Genomic DNA, 18608 nt, shown 5'->3' on the forward strand with positions numbered 1-18608 from the left:
CGGGAGTTGGCCTCCAGGCCGGGATCGGGGAGCAGCTCCCAGCCGGCGCGCCGGGCCCGCCCCCTAGGGTGCGGGGAGGGGGCGGGGGGCTGCGCGGGGCGGGGCCGGGCGGCGCCCGGGGTCCCCTCCCCCGCCCCCCTGACGTCAGCCCCCGACAGCGTCGAGCTCCTCACTTGGCTCTAGCCCTCCGTCGGGGAAGCATGGGGCTGCCCAGGCTGGTCTGCGCCTTCTTGCTCGCCGCCTGCTACTGCTGTCGCCACGCCACGGGTGAGTTCTTTGTGTTGGGGAGAGGGGGCGTTGGGGGGGGGTTCGACCCGCACCCCGCTGGTCCCAGGAGTTGGGAGTTGGGGGATGTCTTCGACGGAGCCGGAGCGTGCCGGGAGATGAGGACTGGCAGCAAGGCAGTCAGGACTCTGTACTCCAGCGGGAGCTCCTCCTTGCCAGAGTCCCCATTCCCAGGCGCTCCGCGAGCGTTCAACTTCTTTGCAGCGGGTTTGCAGCTTAGGTTCTAGAGTATTCTGGGAACGGACTCGGCGGAGAGGTTTCAGCGACGAGCGGGAAGGGGTGGGGCCGAGTTTTCGCAGGACGCTAGGGCTGGCCACCCGCAGGTGCTCGCTCTTGGTGCCGGCAGCTGGAGCCGGGTAGCGAGGCGCTGCTGGGGCGCATCCCCAACCCCGTGCAGCCCGCGCCCGCCTGTTGCTGGAAAAGGCAGTTTCCCTTGCTGGAGGGGGCCGCCGACCCCTCCCTCTCTGCCTGGGCCTCTTGCCAGCTTGGAGGTGAGCGAAGGAGGAGGCAGCTCCTGCTGGGGCTGGGCGTTGGCAAGGGCAGCGGGTGGTGTGGGTCTCCTATGCCTCCGGGTTTGTTTGGATCACAGGGGACTGACGATGAGTGGGGAAGTTGTACAGTGTAACAGCTTATGCGGGAGACAAGAGTCAGGTGGAGAGAGCCCGGAGCGTTTCTTTAAGTAGATAGGGTCTCCTGGGTCCGGGCTTCCTTTGCAGGGCCTGTCGCATGTTAGTTATTCTTGGCTCCTTATTCCGTCCCAGCCACTGGTCAGGCTGGGGAAGGGGAGGGCTGGGCATTACCCTCTTCGCTGGCCTCATGCCCAGTGCCAGCCTCGTCCCTGGGGTACTCCAGTCCAGTGCCTCCCAGGCTGACTTTATTTCTGGGGAAAGGGCTAAACTCAGCTTGGCAGCCTCAGCACAGCAAACTTAACCTCCTCATGCATCGCTCTTTTGGCTCTCAGAAGAGATCCAAAGTCCCTGCTCTTGGTAGAAGAGTGCCCCACCTTCCCTTCTGTCTGGAAGCCACACAATCCAGGCATCCCAGTGTCCAGGCAGCTTGCGTCCAGTGACATCACCTTCTCAAAGGGCTGGCAGCATGCTGGCACCACTGACGTCACTCCTGCCCATTCTCTGTTTTTTTGACCTGACCCTTGGGGGAGACCCTGACCCCTCTATACTTGGATGGGGTCTACAGATGACATTGCAATGTCTCTCGACATGCCGCTTTGGGAGTATGAATTGTAACTTCTCGCCAGAGTTGGTCCACTGTGTCTTCTGGAGGATTTGGGGGCAGAGGGTAGAATAGTGACGTCTTTGGGGGGGGGGCAACACAAAGGAGCCTGTGTGCCCCAGCCTGGCACATGCCTTGCATTCCCATAGTCTGAGCTCACCAGGCCTAGGAAGGGGCCCAGGAGCAAAGGGGCCTTCCTCTTGGCCCAGAGCCCATGTTCCCCTTATCTCTCTAACCAGCTTCTTCGAAGAGATACCTAGTCGCTCTGTGTTCCAGTCCATACTCCACTGGGAGAGGTCTGACCCAGGCTGGGATGTGGGCAAGGTGAAGTTGAGGGTAAGGAGAGGAAGGGCCCTCTCCAGACCCTTGGAGTAGAACAGCTGAAGTGAGCCTGGATCGGGGACAGAGCAGCTGGAGCTGACAGAGCTGTCTGGGCATGCCCCTCCCCTTCCCCAGGTGTGCCAGGAGAGGAAAAGCAGCCTGCACACACACCAGACCTGGTGGAGGCAGAAGTGGGCAGCACGGCCCTTCTGAGGTGCAACCCCTCCCAGTCCTCAGGCAACTTCAGCCACGTGGACTGGTTCTTGGTGGGTGCCTGGGCTTCGGAGGGCAGCAGCAGGGGGGAGGCACCTCCCATGGGCAGGTAGCTCATCTCTCTGCTCCTTGCCCTCAGATTCACAGGGAGGAGCAGGTGCTCATTTTCCGTGTGCGCCAGGGCCAGGGCCGGAGCGAACCCGGAGAATACGAGCACCGCCTTAGCCTCCAGGGTTCAGGAGCTACTCTGGCCCTGAGTCAAGTCACTCCCCATGATGAGCGAACCTTCCTGTGTAAGAGCAAGCGACCCAGGCTCCCGGATCACTACATTAAGCTTCAAGTCTACAGTGAGTGCCCCCTCATTCCTGCCTTTGGCATAGTGTAGACCATGTAAAGATGGGTCTCCACATCTCTGCTCATTTCCCTCCCGTTGTAGAAGCGCCAGAGGAGCCAACCATCCAGGCCAATGCTGTGGGCATCCATGTGGACAGGCAGGAGCTTAGGGAGGTGAGATACACTAGGTTAAGTGACAGTGGACAGGGGCTAAGCCTCGGCAGAGGGGGTTGTCAGAAGCAAGGAAACTCCCATCCTGTCCTCCTTAGGTTGCTACCTGTGTGGGGAGGAATGGGTTCCCCATTCCTCAAGTCATCTGGTACAAGAACGGTCGGCCCCTGCAAGAGGAGGAGAACCGTGAGTAGCCCCTTACCACTGAGGCTCGGGAGGACCATCTAGCATGTTTTTTTAGAGCTTTTACTGAAACAAACAAACAAAAAAACCTAACAGGTGATGCTGAACAGATTGTAGGCTGGAGAGCTGGCTCAGTTAAGAGCACTGGTTGCTCTTGCAAAGGACCCAGGTCAGTTCCCAACACCCACGTGATAGCTCACAACCACCCACAGCTCCACATTCAGGGGATCTGATGCCTTCTTCTGACCTCCAAGGGCAGAAGGCATGCATGTGGTGCTCATATACATAAAAAAACTCATAGAAATTTTGGGATTTTTTTTTTTTTAATTTTCTGGACAGGGTTTCTCTGTGTAGCTCTGGCTGTTCTAGAACTTGCTCTGCAGACCAGGCTGGCCTGGGACTCACAGAGATCCATCTGCCACTGCCTCCCAGCCACTGGAAGCAAAGGCGTGTGCCACCACACGTGGCTACAAAATTTTTTAAAAGAAAAATTTAGACTACCAAACAAACAAACAAACCAAAACCCTAGGAATTCCTTTGTGGTCCAGACTCCTCCTGAAAGTGACTTCTACTGTGAACCGTTTTCCTTCATTTTTATTTCTGTGTTTATCACATAAACAAACATTTGCAGCTGTGTGGAGTTTTGTATACGGTATTTTAAGACAGGAACTTATGAAACTCAGGCTGGCTTTTAACTGCTGATCCTCTTGCCTGTCACCCAAGCACCAGGATTCCATGAATGCATCGCCATTCCTGGCTCATGGCGTGTGCTGTTTTATTCTCTTAATCAGCAGTGGTTTTTCCACACACACTAGTCTGGGGATACCTGGCAGAGTCTGGGGGCATTAGTGGTTGTCACAAACACAGAGGCTGCTATTGGCATCTGATAGGTCGAGGTCAAAACGCCAGCTCTGCACATCCTACAAGGCACAGGATGGGCCCCACCACAAAGAAGTAATTCTACCCCAAAACATCAGTGCTGAGGCTGAGAAGCCTTGCCCTCAGTGGGAACGCCGGGCACACATCCCTTCATGTAACCTTCCCTGGCCAGGCTGTTCAGATAGACCTGCTTTGCTTCCTGTCATCATACTGAATATGATGTGGCTGAATTACCATTCTTCTGTTAGCACTTTAGTGTCTCCATTTTCTGTTACTTTGGGACTTTTGTTTGGAGTCTGGGGATTGAACCTAAGGCCACACACATGTTAAGAACATGCTCTACCAGTAGGCCATTCTCCTTTGCCCTGGAGAGTTCCTGGCACCACCCTTGTATATGTGCTAAGGTGTAAATGTCTTTCCAGGGTAGATACCAAGCACTAACAGTACTGGGTTGAAGGGTTGCCAGTCTGGATTTGGTCTTGGGCTTCTTCTTTAGATATCTCCCTGCTATTCCCCAGGAGAAGCCGGGGGTGGGGGTGTGGAAGGGGTGGGATGAGTGGATGCTGAGGCCAACCCTTGCCTCCCTCCTTCTGCCTAGGTGTTCACATCCAGTCATCACAGATTGTGGAGTCCAGCGGCCTGTACACCTTGCAGAGTGTCCTGAATGCACAGCTGGTTAAGGAGGACAAGGACGCCCAGTTTTACTGTGAACTCAGCTACCGGCTACCCAGTGGGAACCGCATGAAGGAATCGAGAGAGGTCACTGTCCCTGTTTTCTGTGAGTATTGACTTGTTCCTCTGGTTTAGGGGGAGGGCACGGTGGGAACTCCTGCTAGTCCCTGTGCATCAAATCCGGGGCCACTTGGACTGAGAGCCTTCTCTGCTCTGCCCACCCAGACCCTGCAGAAAAAGTGTGGGTGGAGGTAGAACCTGTAGGACCACTGAAGGAAGGGGATCATGTGAAGATCAGGTGTCAGACTGACGGCAACCCTCAACCCCACTTCACTATCAACAAGCAGGTACAGAAAGAGGGCTCCGTGCTGAGTGCATGGAGGGTGCACAAGGGTACAAGCAAAGAGGTGGAAACAGTAGCTGGAGGGTTATCAGCCTACCCTCACCCTTCTGTACTCTCCCAGAACTCCAGCACTGGGGAGATGGAGGAGGAGACCACCGATGAAAACGGTATCCTATCCTTGGAGCCTGCACAGAAGCACCATAGTGGGCTCTACCAGTGTCAGAGCCTAGACCTGGAAACTACAACCATACTGTCGAGTGACCCCCAGGAACTGCTAGTGAACTGTGAGGCGCTAGGATGGAAGCTCCGTCTGGGGAAAGAGGAACTGTTGTCCTGCCCAGCCTGACGCTTTTGCTGTGTCTGCAGATGTATCTGGTGTTCGAGTGACTCCGACCGCCCCTGAAGCCCAGGAAGGCGATAGCCTCACACTGACCTGTGAGGCAGAGAGCAACCAGGACCTTGAGTTCGAGTGGCTGAGAGACAAGGTACCCATGTGGCTTTGGGACTGTGGGCAATGAGAGCTTACTCCTCAGACCACCTGACCTACCTCTCACCTCTAGACAGGCCAGCTGCTGGGAAAGGGGCCCATCCTCCAGCTAAACAACTTGAAACGGGAAGCAGGGGGACGCTATCTCTGCATGGCATCTGTCCCCAGAGTTCCTGGCTTGAATCGTACACAGCTGGTCAGCGTGGGCATTTTTGGTGAGGCCCTTTGTACAATGATCAGGTCACCCTGTGTTGCTTGCTTTTGAGCTGCTGGAGGTCTAAAAAGCCAGCTTGTCCCTTGGGAGCTGTGCTGGGGAGTGGGAGCAGGCTATTTGGGGGGTCTAACCCTTCCCCGCCCCCAAGGGTCCCCATGGATGGCATTAAAGGAGAGGAAGGTGTGGGTACAAGAGAATGCAGTGCTGAATCTGTCTTGTGAGGCCTCAGGACATCCTCAGCCCACCATCTCCTGGAATGTCAACGGCTCGGTGAGCAGGCTCCATTTATCTTTCCATTTTCTTAATCCCTGCTTAGGCCTTGAGGCTGTGGCCAGAGAGGCTCCTCCCCTCTGAGCTGCCCCTCTTCTTCTAGGCAACTGAATGGAACCCAGATCCACAGACAGTAGTGAGCACCCTGAATGTCCTTGTGACCCCATCGCTGCTAGAGATGGGTGCAGAATGTACAGCCTCCAACTCGCTGGGCTCAAATACCACCATCTTTGTCCTGAAGCTGGGTGAGAGCTGCCTCCCTGCAGAGGATGGCAGGGGCATGCCCAGGCATGGGCATTAACGTGAGCTTCTACTAACTGCCCCTCCCCCAATCCCTCTGCCTCCTAGTCACTTTAACCACCCTCACACCTGACTTCAGCCAGACCACTGGCCTCAGCACCTCCACGGTCAGTCCTCACGCCAGAGGCAACAGCACCTCCACAGGTAAGCCAGGCCTGTGCCAGGGTGCCCTGTTGAGGAAGGTTAACAGCTTATCTGTCACCCTGGGCTGGATAGGGTGGGGACAGCAACAGCAGTGTCGCAAGCCTGGGGGCAGGGAGAGACTAGAAGTGTCTTTGTTCGACAGAGAAAAAGCTGCCACAGCCAGAGAGCAAAGGTGTGGTCATCGTGGCTGTGATCGTGTGCATCCTGGTCCTTGCCATACTGGGTGCTGCCCTCTATTTCTTCTACAAGAAGGGCAAACTGCCATGTGGACACTCAGGAAAACAAGAGATGTAAGCCAAGCTTAATGGCCCTCATTCCCTCCCTGTTTTCGGCTGCCCAGCGTGCTACCTCATAAGGGACATTCCTTGCCTACCCAGGGCCCACTTAGTCCTTGAGAGCAGAAAATGGACCCCTTTTTACCACCCACTACCCAGCTTCCATCAACCACACCTTCTCCTCCAATTCTCCCTTTCTGGACTGGCCCCAAAGCACCAAAGAGTAGCCATCCCAAAAGGCTTTCCCGTTCCCTTGTCCCCAAGTTGCCAACCTTTCACCTCCCTCCTCCCAGCACGATGCCCCCGCCTCGTAAGAGTGAATTTGTAGTTGAAGTTAAGTCAGATAAGCTCCCAGAAGAGATGGCTCTCCTTCAGGGCAGCAGCGGTGACAAGAGGGCTCCAGGAGACCAGGTAGGAGGCAGTTCCTGAGGCCAGGGCCTGATCCCCCTTTCAGGAATTGGGGGTAGTGGGCTAATGGTACTTGTTCCTGAACACTAACTCCTGTCCTTCATCCTTGCTTGGAAATGGGGAGCAGGCCCATCCTGCCCTAACATTACTGACAGATGGCAGGATAGGGCAAACAGTGGAGGGACCCTGGAGAAACAGAGAGCAAAGCCCCACCTTACATTCTGCTAAGACTCTTTCCCAGCACAGAGACATAGGTGGGGGACTTCTATCTTTTCTTTTCCCCTTCCCCCATTTCTGCTGCTTGCCTCAAGGACGTTGCAAACCCATCAGCTTTTGCTTCAGTCTCTCCTTTTGGTGCTCAGGGTTGTGACCCCTGCTGGCTCTCCGTGTTCTGGTTACTTCTCTCTACTCATTTCCAGGGAGAGAAGTACATCGATCTGAGGCAATAGCTGACTCACCAATATTTCCGGATCCCCACTCAGTCTTCACCCCAAGCAAAAGCCTCCAGAATGACAGTAGGGAAGATCCTCACTGCAGCCCCACTGCAGACCAGGTCCAGAGGGCTAAGAGCTGGGACAGAGCCACCTGGAGGATATCACTTGGCCATGTAGGCCTGGATTAAATACCAAGTCCTCTTTTGTGTCCGCTGAGTGATGCTTATCCCAAGGGGCCTGTGTCCCAGGTTTTTTTTTTTCCTTCTCCCCTTACACAGCCAGTGGTTCTACATCCATCTCCTGCCATCAGCTGTGTGGGCTTGCTTCTCTGAGTTGCTGTTCTCCCTTCAACAGGCTGTCTTCATGCTAGTTCTATCACATGATACAGGACCTGGGCAGGAGGCCACATGAGAGAACCCCACACACCGGAAGCAGCTGTAGTACTGCTTTTGTACCTTCCTGCCTGCTACTAATTCAGGGTCTCTTTCGGAACATTTTTCCTTCGGGCAGAAGTCAGGAACTGATGTTAGTCCTTCAGACACATCCCTGAGTGAGGAAGCTGGGCACTGTTTTTTCTGTTTTTGTTTTTGAGTGAAGGCTACTGAGCCCGAGCTTCCTGTATTCCCTCAGTGACCGAGAGAAAAGAGACAGGATAGAGAGGTGGTCTACTGTTCACGGAGGTTAGGCTTATAGGTATGTTAGTACCAAATTTTGCTATGTGAGCTTATGGGCCCAGATCCTAAGAGAGCCCAAGTGGGAAAATGGTACTTAAGAGATGAAAACCTGGCCTGGGAAGAGCTTTTGAGGTATGCTTGCATCTGTGAGTGAGTGAGTGAGTGAGTGTATGTGTGTGTGTACATACATATATATATATGGTTTTGTCTGTAAATTTGCAAATTGTTTCCTTTTATATATTATGTGTTAGAAAAATAAAGTATTATTGTCCCAAAAGCATGCTGTGTTTTTCCATTCACTATGGATAACAGACCTGGAGTTTCCAGACCCACAACTGTCTTCACAGAAGGGACAGTTTCCTGGAGACTGCCCTGTACCTCTGTAGCATCAAGCTGTGTACCATGCTGCTGGGGCTAGCTGGCAGCTACACCTGTCCTGGGTATCCTTCTCACCTGCCTGGCTACCACTGTCTCACAGCTGCCCTGTGTATTGGCCCCCGGCCCCAGATGAGACAGAACTCAAGTGTGCTACAACAAAAAAAAAAAAATTTATTTAAAAATATTTTTTTACAGACATGGGTGCTTGAAAAAGCTCTTTAGTTAACTGTATGGAAATGAAAAAAATTAATAAATAACATTAGTATAACAGACCTCTAATTAGTATAACAGACCTGCACACATCAGTACACAGGCAAAACAACATGGACTTGCGAGAAAGAGTCTTAAGCTCCGCTACTCTGCAGGAGCATTTACCTCTGCTCTTTATAGGAGTGATTAAATACTGCTAATAGAAATCTTTTTATATTAATGACATTTTAAAAATAGTCCACGAGAATCTCACTTAAGTGTATGTTTTGTTTTCTTAACACTGATATACAAATTGGGACTCTATTCTGGGGAAAATAATAACAAGTTCTCTCTTGTCCCACCCAAATCAAGAATTTGAAAATCTTGAATGAGGAGGACCTTAAAAAGAACTGCGTCCATCCCCCATTCTTTGTTAGCCACAAGCAGGGAAGAACGAGGGAAAAGGGGAGGGTAAGAAAACTTGTGTTTGAAACCTTGACGGTATGAGTGACAGGCTTCAGGGTACCAGTCACTTAATGCATTACGGTTGAAGCCTTCAAATGAATGGAAAACCAAGTCTGAGGAGAGGCAGGAGGTTGAAGCTGGCTCAAGCTCCAGCAAAACAAAAAGACAACAAATGAACCATCTCCTCTTCCCAGGAGAGTCCACCCTACAGCTCTGCTCAGCAGGGCACCGTTATCGGGGAGGGGGAGGGGGACATCCAGAGTAGTCGCCTGAACACTAACTGCTGCCTGGAACCAACTAAGTGCTGCAAGAATGCAATGCTGCTCTTTTCCAATGAAGCCTCATGGCAGAGAAGGAGACCACAGGCACCTATGTGCCACCTCTCCAGCCAGACATCTTGTCCCCAAGACTCTAGGGTTAAAGATATTCAAGGCAGAGGAGCTCAGACTCTGGTATTTCCATATTAAGTCCTAAGATGCAGCCTGGGGTACAGCGCTGCCTTAGAAAGGCACAAAACATTTGGCGTTTTTTTTTTTTTTTTTTTTTTTTTTTCAGTGTGCTAAAAATTGTTTTGTTTTGAATAAAGGAAAAAGATATATAAGGTTAAAAATCCCAAGTCACCACAGCCAGAAAGCAGATGTAGGAGGTACCTCACAGCTGCCATGCCCAGCATGTTTCAGCAGAGGTCACACTTCCCACTTATGGGTGCTGAGGAGGAGGTCAGGAGGCGTCCTCTTGTTCATACTGCAGGGCGGGCTCATTAGCCCAGAGAGCAGGGGAGAGAGCACAGGGCCTGGGATCCTCTTGCCACTTAAAGACAGCCAAAACATGGTCACCCTCTCCACTACTGGGTGAGAGGTAGGGGAAAAGGAGCAACACAGGCCCACTTCAGGGCCTATGTGGTGAGGCAGTGTACACAACATTCATTGATCAATCCTCTTCTCTGGCCTCCATTCTGGTGTACATGGAAGGAAATGTCAAGGCAATGTGGAGGTCTGCCTCTCACATTCCGTTGTGGGACTGAATCAGGACTGCAGGGCCAGGTGATTAGAACTCTTGCTGACCTGTTCAGCTGCCAGATTAGTAGAACTCAGGCTGGCACTCAGCCTGGGCTCTGAACAACACAAGGAGTGGTCAGCCACATTTTTCTGAAGCATTAAAACTGGGAAGAGGCTGTAAGATCTCCAAGCAGCTGCTGGTCAGCAGCTAACCCTTCCCCATAGTGCTCTACATCAGGTACAAAACAATGTGCAGGGCTCTCCCTGTCCCTGTTTCTCTATCTCAACTCTTGTGCTACTTACTGGAACCCAGAAATACTGGTATTTTCTCTTGCAACCAACCCAGAATTCCTGGGACACCGTGAAGGCACATGGCACTACCATCTCTTGGCTCCTTCATTCAGGAGCCTAGCATAGACATCAAATGTAAAATCTGACAACCTGCTTTTGCCCTTCTTATGTGCCTCAATGAATATCTTTGGATTAGTAGGTTACTTCTGTGTATACCAAATGACTTGAATATTTAGAAGTTAAAAGCAGGATAGTATGTATGATATTCCTTAAAACTCAGGACAGGGTCTAATATGAGAGTCCACAGATCTAGGCAAGCAGAAGCATAGTTTTACTTCCCCAGATCTTTAAAAAATATATATATTAAAAAACAAAACAAAAAACCCACCACACTTATTACAGGACTAGAGAGAAAGCAACCAGACAGGAAGATACAGGTAACTTGTCTAAGGCGTGCACAGAACAAGCTCTATTTGACACTGAAAGTATCTGTATTCTGGTAAATGTCCCAGTGGTGCCTAGGAAAGCAAAGCTAAGAGCATTACTGCAGGCTCCCTCACAGGAGGACAAACAAAGAGGAGGATGGGGATGCAGGAGCCAGGTCAAGAGACCACAGAATGAACAGTATTCAGCACTAAAACGAGAAGAGAGCCAAGCCTAAAGGTAGGAGCTACAGTGGAAGCCATGATATGCACTCTAAGTAATATTAAAGAAGAGCTGAGGTTGAATGAAGGCTAAGAAATACCACCGAAAACAGCGCAGAGTGGCCTCAAGAGTGAGGAAAGCAATCTCGGGTGCCAAGACTCCTAAGGAGAAGAAAAATAAAAAATGAAGCAGCAAAGATGATAGTGGCTCTGAGTAGGTTAAAAATAGGGATCTCCTCAACCTCCCAGATAAATAGCAGGGCAGCAACTGTGCTTCTAACATGAACGTCCCTTTGCTTATCTCTTCTAAGAAGCTCCCAGGTCACCATAATTTCTCTGTTCTCCCTGCAAGGCCCAGGCGGGGGATGGACCCTCTAATCGATATTCTTGCTGAGTACATTCTTTAAGAACACAGCCTAAGGACTAAGCGTCCAAGGGTACTTAGGATGAATAGTGGGTAGGAGATCATGGAGATCAGCTCCTCCACCTATCGCAAGACATTCACAACTGCCCCCGCAGTCAAGTTGGCACCATCGCAGGATGACAGAATTGCATTACCACCACCAAACATTGTTGTCAAGGCAGCTATAATAAACCTGTGTGTTCCAGGGGCCATAAACTCCAAAACACTCAGAGGAGCTATTTCATTGCCTTGTTGCCATCTTCTTGCTGTCTTTCCAGATTCGTATGTCATTGGAAAGAAGGTCTTTCTCCCTCTCATTCATGGAGACAGGGCTGGAGAGGCTACCCAAGACGGCAAGCGCATGCCTTGGGTAAATGAAGAAGTCAGAGAGACAGCAACTCTTATGAACACAATTGTCAAAACTTGGATTTATGTATCATTCAGTCTGCAAGTCCCAACAGGCAACAACTCAAGTCACCAAAAGTTCAATGCCATGTATGTAACTGTCTTCTAAGGCTCAACTCTACCAAGCATTGAACTTGATACAACCATTGATCTCAAAGGTGCAGCAGTTTGGTTAGCCACAAATGACTTGGACACTCTCCTTCAAAAGGTGATTTCTGACATAGAGGAAGGTGCCAGCGAGACTGCAAGCCTTCATAGGCCACCTTCGTCTTGCTGCAAATGCGGAGATGACAATCTACCTAACCATTTCAAACTTTATCGATGAAGGACTACATGGTTCACTTCTACCAGGAGTTGGCGCAGAAATAAAGGTATTCCACCAAGGAGAAGCAGAACTCAAGACTAGGCATGGAGAAGCTATGTTCCCTTATGCAAAGGCTCTTAAGCTTGAAGGTCATGAGCGTCTTGGACTAGTTCATTACCCAAACCTGTGCAAGGTTGCAAACTCTCACAAGAGGAAACTTGATGGTACATTCAAGGACAAGTCAAACAAGGAAAGTTTATCAAGACTCACTGGCTCTGAGGTTGAGAGGGTGTGAACAGACCACCAAAGAAGGGAAGAGGGATGAGCAGAGCTGACAAAGAGGGCATACAGGATGCCTTTAGAGCAACAGGGGAGGACACAGAAGCCACGAGAAAAGAAATGCCAGCAATACAAGGGCAAGTCAACGCTGAAGCCCTTCTAGACCTGATTAGACAACAGTTTTAATTTAGAAAAAAAAAATAAATAAATAAACAACCTAAGCATTACTGTCTCTGCTCCTTGACTGTAGGTACAATGTGGCCAGTTACCTCATGTTCTTGCCTCCACGACTTTCCCACCATAAAAGACTGTACCTTCAAACTATCAGACTTATTGGGAACTACAGTGGAAGAGCCAAAAGTAGTTTCAGTGAAACTACTCCATCAGTAATTTGCATTTAAAGAGAGCACCTCCACCCATGCACCAAGCAATGTTGCTGCTTTCCCTGTTGCTAGAAATAAAGAAGAGAAAATATTCTCCATGAACAGGCAAGAGACTCACAGAGTCCAGTCTGGTCTTCAGTTCGCAGCGTACCAAGACTGACCTGAAATTCCTAATTCTCCTACTTCCACCTCCCAAGAGGTGAAAAGACAGGCTTCCTACATGATGTCCAGCTTGGTGCACAGATGGCCTCAGGAGATATAGGCCCAGCACAGACCCCCTCAGAATGTCCAGTCTGGCCATGGAATCAGTATACAGGTTTTAACTTTCTCCTGTTCTTTCCAGGAATTATTGAGTTCTTCTAAAGAATTGTACTCATTATAAGAAGATCACATGAACTCAAGGACTTGGATACCTATTTTGGAGTCATGTATACCAATATGCTGTCAAGCAGGAGGAGAAGGAACTAAGCCTAAAGTTTTCTAGGCCACTAATATACAAGAACCAAGTCTTCCATGCATTAAATGACTTTGTGCATTCCAACAAAAGGACTACCCAAGCTGGTCTCGCTGCCACACACCTTTAATTTGAGCATTCCGGAGGCAGAGGCAGGTGGATCTCTGTGAGTTCAAGGTCAGCCTGTTCTACCAAGCAAGTCCTGGACAGCCAAGGCTCTGTTATACAGGGAAATCCTGCAGAGAGAGAGAGAGAGAGAGAGAGAGAGAGAGAGAGAGAGAGAGAACTGCCCATGTGTGTGGACTGAGATCAAAGTTGCATCCAGATGCTTTGTGTAGTGCTAGAGTGCTTTTGTTGAAGTTTGAAGCTTCAAGTGCCAGATGACAGGGAGGTTCTGGTACTGTTAATAAGCTGCCTGCTCTGGGAAGGCTGAGTGGACAGAGTCCAGTCTCAGATCCTGACCGGCTCCTATAAGAGCACCCTTTCCATCCAATCCTTTTGCCCTTTCTAAGACAGAATTAGCTACAAAGACTGTTGAAGTGTAATGGGTGGGGACACACACACACAAAGATTACTGGAGAATAGAAAAAGAAACTCCAAATTGTATGGGAGATAGTAACAGTCCCAGAAGGGGAAAAAACAAAACCTTTCCAACGAGGAGGACTGAGGAAAGAAGCAGCTCAGTAAAAAGATAAAGAAGGCACTAGAATGGACTGCAGCAAAAGCTTTGCTTAAACATTTAGTGCTCTACTGTGCAACTCTCAGTCAGTGAGCCCTCCACTCACTGAAGAGATGCTACTAAAATCTGTAGCAATGAGGTATACACAACAGAATCTTCCAAATATTATCAAAGCTACAAGAAGCCAACAGGGGTTAATGGAAATGTCTTGGGTAGAGAACTCTGTAAGGAAAGGTAAGTCTACATAAAAGAGCTGTGAATAAACATGTGCACAGTCAAATGAAAAAAGAGTCAAGGACGGCCCTGCTTAAGTTCTCAACAGCAGTAAACCGCCACGAGGTGGCCGGGAAGCACATACAGCCAGCACTTCTGACACAGAGTAATCACTCAAATGTTTGCAGAAATGACCAGGTGCTTGTAGCCAGGACAATGGATAGAATACTCTATTCAGTGGAGTGATCATTCCAGAGTCAGAAAGGCCAACAGAAGGAAGGCCTGAGAAGGCCAGTGGCCTTCTGCTTCTCATGATGTGAGGTAGGAGAACACTCTGTGATATCACCATTGCTGATCATCACAGAAAGATATCCTGTTAATGGGGCCACAGAAAAAATACACAGCTTGTCCCTGGTTTGGTCTGCAAGTAAGTTGTGTTACAAAAATTAACTTGTAAGTTTGCTACTTGGACCATAAAACACATTTTACTTTCCTACAGAGGAAATAGAATAGTGACTCCTATCCATCCCAGACAATTGGGGAAACAAACAAACAAACAAACCCACAGCACAGCTGAACAATGCCAGTACTACTGTCACACCATGGTACAGTGAGAGGTATGTCTGAGAATTGAAGTTGAAAGACAAAATGGCAGAGTCTGCAAGGTGGGGCTGGGAGGAGGAAGAGGGGGATAAGAACAGCCTGACAGGGTCAATTTGCTGCTTAAATAAATATTAACATGCAAAAGCTGAGATGATGACCTGTCCAGTCTGTTAACTAGGAGGAGGAATACTTCAGAACCCACAGGTTTTTAAAACTGTTTTAGGAACTTTTCATTTTACAAGGACAATGGAGGGGGCAGCTAAAAGAGTGCCAGGTCTAGGACTGGACTAGAAAAGTCTTGCCTGGCACCCTGGGAAGATAGTGACCCATCAATGAGATGGCATGTAAAGCAATCCACGAAGACACAGAGAGAGCAAGGCCTGTGTTGAATAAAATAGCCTAACGAAGTTGAGAAAAAGGAAGATGTTAAAGTGATTTTCCTAACTGCAACACAGAGCAGGGAAAAGGGATGGGCTTGCCAAAAATAGCAAAACTCAAATAAAGCCTGTTTATGAAAGGGCAACTGTAGGTAAACTCAGACGAAAAGCCAAGGAATTAAAATTTGCCATACAAGTAGAAAATGGCAAATAGGTTATTGGTGCCTTCAAACAAAAAGAAATTCAAATTTGGAGACTATCTTCAAAATGACTGGCATGAAGCTCCCTAAGGCTACCTAATTATCAAGCACAGGCCCCCAGCATGCCCCCAGTACAGAAAAGGCCTACACACAATGGTCTTAAACCTTAATGATTGTAGATATACATATGATAAACCAATACCCAAGTCAATCAAAAATGTGCCTGTCCAGCATAGGGACTAAACCACCTACGCTTACCCACGCCCATTTCAGAGCTCACATGGGTGCTCAGCATAGGGCAGGACAAAACTGTCATTTCCATAGGTAGTATGGATAGTAATCTCTGCAGATTTGGCTTTTGTTTTCTTTTGAAGGCAGAGTTCCATGTAGCCCAGGCTAGCTTCAAAGCTGCTATGTAGGTAATAATGGCCTTGAGTTTCTAACACTCTACCTCCACACCCTGAGTGCTAGGGACCAAAGGTGTGCCTCAGCCCTGTTCTGTGCAGTGTGGGGACTGGATCATGGCTTTGTGAATGCTAAACAAGCACGCTACCAACTGAGCTATATCCTTAGCCCTCCACAGAAGACTTGGATACTCAAAAAAGGCAAACTTATGTAGCCAATGCGTTGTTTTCTTGACTGACCTTAGATTGTGGGTAATATCTACAAGGAAAGAAACACTCCAATATGGACAGACTGGGGCCTGTAGCCCTTCACTAGTTCTTTGTCAAGGATTTTTTGTTTTTGTTTTTTTACATTTATTTATTTCACATGTATGAAATAAATATGTATGCATATGTATGCATATCATGTGTGTGCCTGGTGCCCACAGAGGTCAGAAGACGGCATCAGATACCTCTGGAACTGGAGTTACAGATCGTTGTGAGCTGCTATAAATCTTAAACTTGCAGGTGGGTACCAGGAACCAGAGATGGGTCTGCTGCAGGAACAGCTGCTCTTAACTGAAGAGGTAGCCATCGCTTCAACCCCTGTTGTTTTGAGACAGGTTCTGAGTAGCTTTGAGCTGGCACTGAACTTCAGATCATCTTGCCACCATCTCCCAATTGCTGAGATTACAGGCACATGCCACCAAGCTTGGCTTAGGCTTTCAATATTCAAATAAACACAAAATGGATGTCACAAGCTTCTTGAGGTGAATGATAAGCTATTGTTTCCTACTCGCTGCTATGTAAAGAAGACACTGTGTAACCATGGAGAGTCAATATAAAGTACTGTAGTGTCTGCTTTGGGAACAGAAACAGTTCTGAGGCAAGAGGATAAAACCCAGACCTTGAAGCATTTAGAAACTAAAAGAAGACTTCAAAAGATTTTAGTTGCAAAGATGTTAAGACTGGAAAGAAAGCAGATTCTTGGTGGGTCATTTCTGCCTGAATTTTAAAAAAGCAGAGTAGATTCATGTGAAAGCCAGTTTGCATGCGACAGGACAAAGGGCAATGCTGCCAGAGAACTCAGCAAGACTCTAGTCAAAGAACTAACTGAACCCAAGGGGTCACTATACAGGGACTGAGAAACAGGTCTCCAAACTGACTCTAGATCTTCTTGATCTAGAACCTGTACATATACAAACTGCTACATTGACCCAAATTATCTTTGACTAAAGGATTTCAATGAATGATGTCTAAATACTATGTATAATGCAGTGATTATATCTAGGAACCAATAAAAAGGCAAGGAAAGAGAAAGAGAAACCATTCCCGAAGCACTAGGCACATGAGACCCAAGTCACTGGCTGCACCAGTGCAGGAAAGGTGTTAGTCATCAGCAAATGCTGTACTGTAACTGGGGTTACCCCTACTCCTTAGAGGGTAGAGAAAGAGATAATTTCTGAAAGGTTAACCTGGCTCCTGCTCAAGGGAAAAAAAATCCCTAAACTGAAATTAAGCACTGGCAAGAAAGACTGAGCAGATAGGTCCTTACTGTTTATTTTGTAAATCTAAATAGCATGTGACTGAAGCTTCCTAAAAGCTTCATGGTATCTGGGCTGGAAAGCCACCCTGGAAACAAATGTTCTGCTCCTGTTAGGTAGAAAGACTCATGATCTACATCAGAAAAACATACCTGGCATCAAGGCAACAGACTCCCACAGACTTTCCTGGGGAGGACACGGAATGTATATGAAGGCCTCTATCTCAAACCAGTCATTAGGTAATTAAGGGAATTCAAACATCTTTCTTTCTTTTTTTTTTTAAACAAATTCAACATTCCTATAGAAACAGCACTTTGGAGTGACCAGTGTTAACTGTAACCACAGAATAGCATTTTCCTTCCCACCTATTCTACCAAACCAACCAACACCATCACACATGAGGAAGGAAAAACATCCTATAAGCTGCTTGGCTTCAGCGAGACTGGTCACAGCAAGTGTACAGAACATCACTGAGGAGGAAGTGGAGTAAGGAGTTTCCAGGTGAAAGGACAGCGGGTATTCTAACAGTATAAAATGCAGCTAAGCATATGATAATCTAAGCCAAAGGGGAGGGTTGAGGTTGTAACATCCAGCAGGGCTAGGTGCAATACCACAGTAGATGGGAGTCTTCAGAGATTCCTTCCTGAAGCTCTTGTGCTAACTCCCTGCTTGGATTTACACACAGCAGGATAATAATCTTATAATGACAGGACACACAGACACACAGACACACAGACCCTTAACAGGAAAATCTTAAGTCCTTAACTAGGGCCACAGCACAGCACTTCTACTGCTTTCTGCACTGTTCCCGGGGTAGGTTACCATTGTATAAAAATTCACTCTCTCCTAATGGGGACTGAAGAACTACAAAAACACTCTGAAGACTAATACAACAATGAAACACACTAGCTGCTCCATTTTCATTTCGCTGCTTTGAAATCTTGGAACCATGTGTCGATACCCACATAAAAGGCAGGACCTCACTGTGACGTCCCAAAAGAAGCCACTGCTTTCCTAGGTGTTCCTTGAGTAAGAGCCCGGCTCATGGGTCCTCTGAAGCCATGGCAGGGAGAGATGTGCTAGGTGGCTACATGGGCAGGAGAAGAAATAGAAACAAATTCCCGGAGGATGTTTTTGGCCATCTCAATGTTGTTGTGGGCAATGAGCAAAGCTTTCTGAATGTCCTGGTAGGAGTAGCCCTGACTCATGAGGCGCTCAATCTCACTGGAGAGCTGCGACGAGGCTGCAGTGGCAACAGGGTTAGCAGTGGCACCTGCACCTTGTTGATAGCTACTTGCTTTTCGTTCAGAGTTGATTCTCCGAGGGAATGGTTTGGGGGGCCTCTCAGGAACTTGGGAACCTTCGTTGAAGTCTGAAAGAGAAAGGAAAGAAAATATTTGCAAATCTTGGGAAACTGACATTTAATGGCAGCAACAGTAACAATGTGTTGTAATGTACTCTTCTGTCATAAGGGTGGAGTTCTGGTTTTTGTTCTGAAACAGGGGCTCACTTTATAGCCCAGACTGAACTCCAACTCACAGCTGTGCTCCTGCTTCAGTCTCCTGAGTGCTGAGATTACA

General features: G+C 48.6%; 2 protein-coding genes across 5 annotated transcripts in view; one reads left to right on the plus strand and one right to left on the minus strand.

Moving 5' to 3' along the window:
* The first annotated feature begins 145 nt into the window (after nucleotides 1–145).
* Nucleotides 146–8113, plus strand: Mcam (melanoma cell adhesion molecule). Of its 3 annotated transcripts, XM_021659390.2 has the most exons (16): nucleotides 146–267; nucleotides 1972–2102; nucleotides 2189–2396; nucleotides 2486–2556; nucleotides 2652–2739; nucleotides 4214–4393; nucleotides 4513–4634; nucleotides 4752–4914; nucleotides 4997–5115; nucleotides 5191–5332; nucleotides 5480–5601; nucleotides 5705–5846; nucleotides 5950–6045; nucleotides 6188–6335; nucleotides 6614–6731; nucleotides 7148–8113. In XM_021659390.2, the coding sequence occupies exons 1-16, from the start codon at nucleotides 201–203 to the stop codon at nucleotides 7175–7177; spliced, it is 1947 nt and encodes a 648-aa protein (XP_021515065.1). In that variant the 5' UTR covers nucleotides 146–200; the 3' UTR covers nucleotides 7178–8113. The 3 variants fall into 3 exon arrangements, with proteins under 3 accessions (XP_021515065.1, XP_021515066.1, XP_060228258.1); XM_021659391.2 differs by lacking the exon at nucleotides 6614–6731; XM_060372275.1 differs by lacking the exon at nucleotides 5950–6045.
* Nucleotides 5479–18608, minus strand: part of Cbl (Cbl proto-oncogene) — a 90434-nt gene continuing 77304 nt past the window's right edge. For both annotated transcript variants that reach the window (XM_021659386.2, XM_060372269.1), the window contains exon 16: nucleotides 5479–18400. In XM_021659386.2, coding sequence (XP_021515061.1) covers nucleotides 18108–18400 — 293 coding nt within the window. In that variant the 3' untranslated portion in view covers nucleotides 5479–18107. The remainder of the gene's footprint in view (nucleotides 18401–18608) is intronic.

The sequence above is a fragment of the Meriones unguiculatus genome, chromosome 1 (genome assembly GCF_030254825.1).
Source record: "Meriones unguiculatus strain TT.TT164.6M chromosome 1, Bangor_MerUng_6.1, whole genome shotgun sequence".
NCBI lineage: Eukaryota > Metazoa > Chordata > Mammalia > Rodentia > Muridae > Meriones > Meriones unguiculatus.

Bases quoted from the DNA above. Each gene is read 5' to 3' on its own strand.
- Mcam (XM_021659390.2), top strand. From the start codon at position 201: ATGGGGCTGCCCAGGCTGGTCTGCGCCTTCTTGCTCGCCGCCTGCTAC. The intron at 268-1,971 runs GTGAGTTCTTTG...CCCCTTCCCCAG, and splicing joins CTGCTGTCGCCACGCCACGG to GTGTGCCAGGAGAGGAAAAG. The intron at 6,046-6,187 runs GTAAGCCAGGCC...TTTGTTCGACAG, and splicing joins AGGCAACAGCACCTCCACAG to AGAAAAAGCTGCCACAGCCA.